The 3,969-nt window shown below is 34.6% G+C and overlaps 1 protein-coding gene across 1 annotated transcript; it reads right to left on the bottom strand.

Moving 5' to 3' along the window:
- Positions 210 to 2,239, bottom strand: LOC104705018 (putative F-box/LRR-repeat protein At5g54820). Its single transcript, XM_010421011.1, has 3 exons — positions 1,307 to 2,239; positions 626 to 799; positions 210 to 518 (listed from the first exon to the last, which is right to left on the bottom strand). Exons 1-3 carry the CDS (start codon positions 2,237 to 2,239, stop codon positions 210 to 212), a joined length of 1,416 nt encoding a protein of 471 aa, XP_010419313.1.

The following is a 3,969-nucleotide window of genomic DNA, read 5'->3' as shown; positions in this document are numbered from 1 at the left end:
CCCCCCCCCACATTATTTGAGTTCTAGTTATATATATTACTCAAAACATTTATTATTAATATTTTTCCTCATTCTCTGAGGCTCTTAAACACAAATCAAATAAACCAAGCTAAGGAAGATTCACTTCCTCAATGTTAATAAATAGAACTCAAAAACAATCACTAAACAAGCAAACAAAATCCACCATTACTGAACAAATCTTGAAAAGCTCAACTTGTCAAGCATTGTGCACAAAGAATCTGAACATGCTTCGAAATTTTTTGTAACATCTCTGCTTTAGCATGTACTGCCATCGCTTGACTCTTATCCATCCCATTCGGCACGTACAATTCTACTCTTTCCAACACAGGTCTATACTCACTGCCGCATCGAATCAAATATCTCAATATATTTAGCTCATTGAAACTACCACCAAAATTCCTAACCACCACGACCTTTAGTGTCTTCATTAGACAAGTATATGTCCTGTTTACCATCCAATATGTACGTGGATCGATGCCACGATATGACAAAGTCCTCTACAGAATAAATAACGAAAATCATACGCTTTAATTTGGTTAATAGAAAATGTAACTACTCTTTATTGCATTTTTTTATTTATAAAGTGCATATATAGAAATCTTACCGGTAAAGGGTGTGGAGGAAGAATATCAAAAGTTAGACTCTCCAACTTAGGGCAATTTTCCAAAAGAATCCTAATTCCGTTGAACTCTTTCGTATGCATCTTCGTCCTCAACACCAAATGTTGTGTTTCCATAGGGTAGAGCAAACAATCTGGACTGTCACATTCTGGAATAGTCTTCCATAAGAAAAAGAAACACATATTAAAATATCAACAATACATCAAAACAACATCTATATAGAACAATTTAATGTAATAGCCGAAAACATATTGTGTTAGGAATTTTCATAGTAGGGCTAAAGCAATAAACATGATCTTTATTCACTAGGTGACTAGCTATTAGTGAATAAATAGTTCGAATATATCATCTTCTTCCAAATGACCTAAATAGACTAAATTAATTAACAATAATGGAATTGTTTTGTTCAAATCGCAAAAATTTATCTGAGAAAACGGTTGTTTTGATCTAACAATAATACACACTTAACCTGATATTTTTAAAAATCTATTTTAGTATATTACAATAACTACATCTTCAACATAATTTCTCTTCACTTGACAACAACTGCTATAGTCTACTACCATATATCGCAATCACAAAATTTCAAATATTCGAAGAACCCTTAAATGAACTTATAACTTACTATCAAAATCTAATCTAAAGATGTAAACATTTAAATATACCTGAAGGAGATAAGGACAGACAGTTATAGTGCGAGCTGCTCGTAGACCATTGAGATAACCAGAAATAACTTCACCGTCTATTCGTGTTGACTCACTTGGTTCCTCATGCACGGCCTCTACCTCAAAATCTAAATATACATATTCTATGATCGTCTTCATGTCGAAGTGCAAGTCAAAAAGTTGGCCGGCGTACCTCAAGCTGTATATATTAGGCAAGTCAAAGGCACATTGCATGTAACTGAAGTCGGAATTCTCAACGTCTATCTCTCTTAACTGTCCGGCTATCGATCTGATATCCAAGCCCCAACATTGTTTGATACTTAGACTATGGAGGGAAGGATATTTGGATAGCAAAGAGTCGAGCTGTTCTAGTCTCATCCAACCGAAAAAGAGTCTTCTTAACGATCCCTTGTTTGTGAATTTTGAAGGATCAAAGTTGCACCCGTAAATTTTGAGTGTCTCCAGGGTTGTTAGACTGTAAACACTTTCTGGCAATGTAACAACAAAATGATGATATGATACATCATTGTATCTTCTCCACGCAGGGTTTGATAAATCAATAACTAACTTCTTCACTCCCTTGGAGACCGCAAATTCGATTAGAGCCTCGATGGAAGCCGCGAAACCCACCGGATTAGAGAAACAGATCTCAAAACTTTCCACGACTTGATCATGAATTCTAGAGATCCATGTATCAATAAAACGAAAAAAGGAAACCCTAGCGTCATATCTTGCAAACTCATCGTCAGTGATAGAACTACTCACGTAGTCGGATTCCTTAAAAGAAAGGTTTTTGGTCTCATGGCATAGATACCTCCACCTCCTGGAGAGAAGACTGGTGCGTACGCAATCCTTAAACGGCAAGAAAGAGATTATCACAATTAAAATAACGTCGGGAAGACAAGAGAACATGTCTTGTTGAATTGAATCCATTGTTAAGAGAATTGTGTTTGAGTTTCGAAAGAAGAGATGTGTTTGTAATTTGATCGACTGGCTTCTCTATATATTCTTGTTAAAGGTTTAGATTTTTTTTGGTTTGGTTCTTTTTTAACCTAGTAAGCGGAGAGAGACGTGTTGAATAAAACTTTCACATGTGTCGTAGTAAATGTGAATCAGCGAGAACATAGAAATTTACTCAAAAACGGAAGATAATCTAAATACTTAGCATATGACAATGAGAAAACAACTGTAAATCAATCCAAAAACTATGATAGAAATGGAGAGAATCTTTGACCTCATCTTATAGATTAGGTTTGCCACATCGCCACGACTTAAGTTTATCTTTGAAGATAGTTTGGTTCCGACTAAGTGGCTGTTCCTATGTTTTGGTTTGGTTACTTTGACACCGGTTTAGTTCAGTCTGGTTCTAGTATTGTTAGCCAAACAATATTTTTATTTTCAAATTTCTTTTAAATCAAATATCTATAAACAAATACAACATCTTATTTATTTATATCACTCAATAAATTTATTTTTATCTATTGGTACTCATAGATGAGTGATGACCGAGTCCCCACTCTTTCTGAGGGTCATATTATTCGTCAACCAAACAAACGGAGAACATCACTATATGAGACAAACAAAGCCGACTACTGAAAAATCTTTGAATAAGTAAACTTTTCAAGAAATCGTGTTAAAGAATTTGTACATTTTGGCTCCATCATGTGCCAACATCTTTTAATCTTGTCTAATAATGTTATGCATGTAAAGCCGCACTCTTTCTTTCCAACAGAGGCCCATGCGCACCCCCAATATCTTTACTGAATAAAAAAAAATTCAATACATTTAGCTCGTTAAAACGACTACAAAAATTTCATGCCACCATCACCTTAAATGACTTAAGAAAAGATGTATAGGTTTTTTTTTTATTGATGATCTTTAGAAAACATCATACATAAGATAGNCTATTTTTCTCATTTTTTTTTTTTTTTTTTTTGTTAAAGCGGATATCAAAATTTAATGTTTCTCAGTTATGGAAATATATAATCGAAGAGGAGCTCAATTTTCTTAAACATCATATGTAACCTCGTTCTTAGCATCAAATGCTGTATTTTCCATGGGAGGCAACAAATAAATTGGAGCTTCACATTCGTGAAAAGCACACATATATATTCAATGATCAAGATTACTATCTAGCAGTCTTTATATATATATATACATCAATTTTGACGTAATAGCTTTAGGGTAATAGATAAGATATTACATATTATGTTTTGCTAAAAGGTTAATATCATATATAAAATGTTTGGTGTTACATCGAGATGAGACCGGAAGTGTGTTCTTTGCCCTAAAAAAGATTTAAAAAAAAAAGCAAAAGAACACTTACAAAAAGTTTCCTGCAGAAGGATAATTAAGGTGACCAACTGGGTTAAATCCAAAGAGGCATCAAGTTACGGAAAGGCTTCATGTTGCTCCTTGCGGTGATATAGTTTTTGATTTGACGGTCTATCTGCTTGAAGATGGTTTGTGATAACATGGTGACTTACTGACTTGGTTGTGAATAAGATTGTTCCTCTACCTCCAAATGTTGTAGACTATTCCTTGAGCTAGCTAGGAGCAGTCGCAAAACAGAAGGGGAAGAAGGAAAGCTTGCCTTTGTCCAGCTTAGGAGCGAAGACCAGTCTCTGAACTGAGTTCCAGATGACCTTTGCGAAATGGCACTG

Source organism: Camelina sativa, chromosome 7, assembly GCF_000633955.1.
Source record: "Camelina sativa cultivar DH55 chromosome 7, Cs, whole genome shotgun sequence".
Taxonomy (NCBI): domain Eukaryota; kingdom Viridiplantae; phylum Streptophyta; class Magnoliopsida; order Brassicales; family Brassicaceae; genus Camelina; species Camelina sativa.
The sequence above is the reverse complement of the archived record's forward strand: the minus strand, read 5'-3'. Positions and strand labels throughout refer to the sequence as shown.

Coding starts and splice junctions, on each gene's coding strand:
- LOC104705018 (XM_010421011.1), bottom strand. CDS start 2,239: ATGGATTCAATTCAACAAGACATGTTCTCTTGTCTTCCCGACGTTATT. Junction 800..1,306: donor TCTGTCCTTATCTCCTTCAG/GTATATTTAAAT, acceptor TTCTTATGGAAG/ACTATTCCAGAATGTGACAG. Junction 519..625: donor TTCCTCCACACCCTTTACCG/GTAAGATTTCTA, acceptor TTTATTCTGTAG/AGGACTTTGTCATATCGTGG.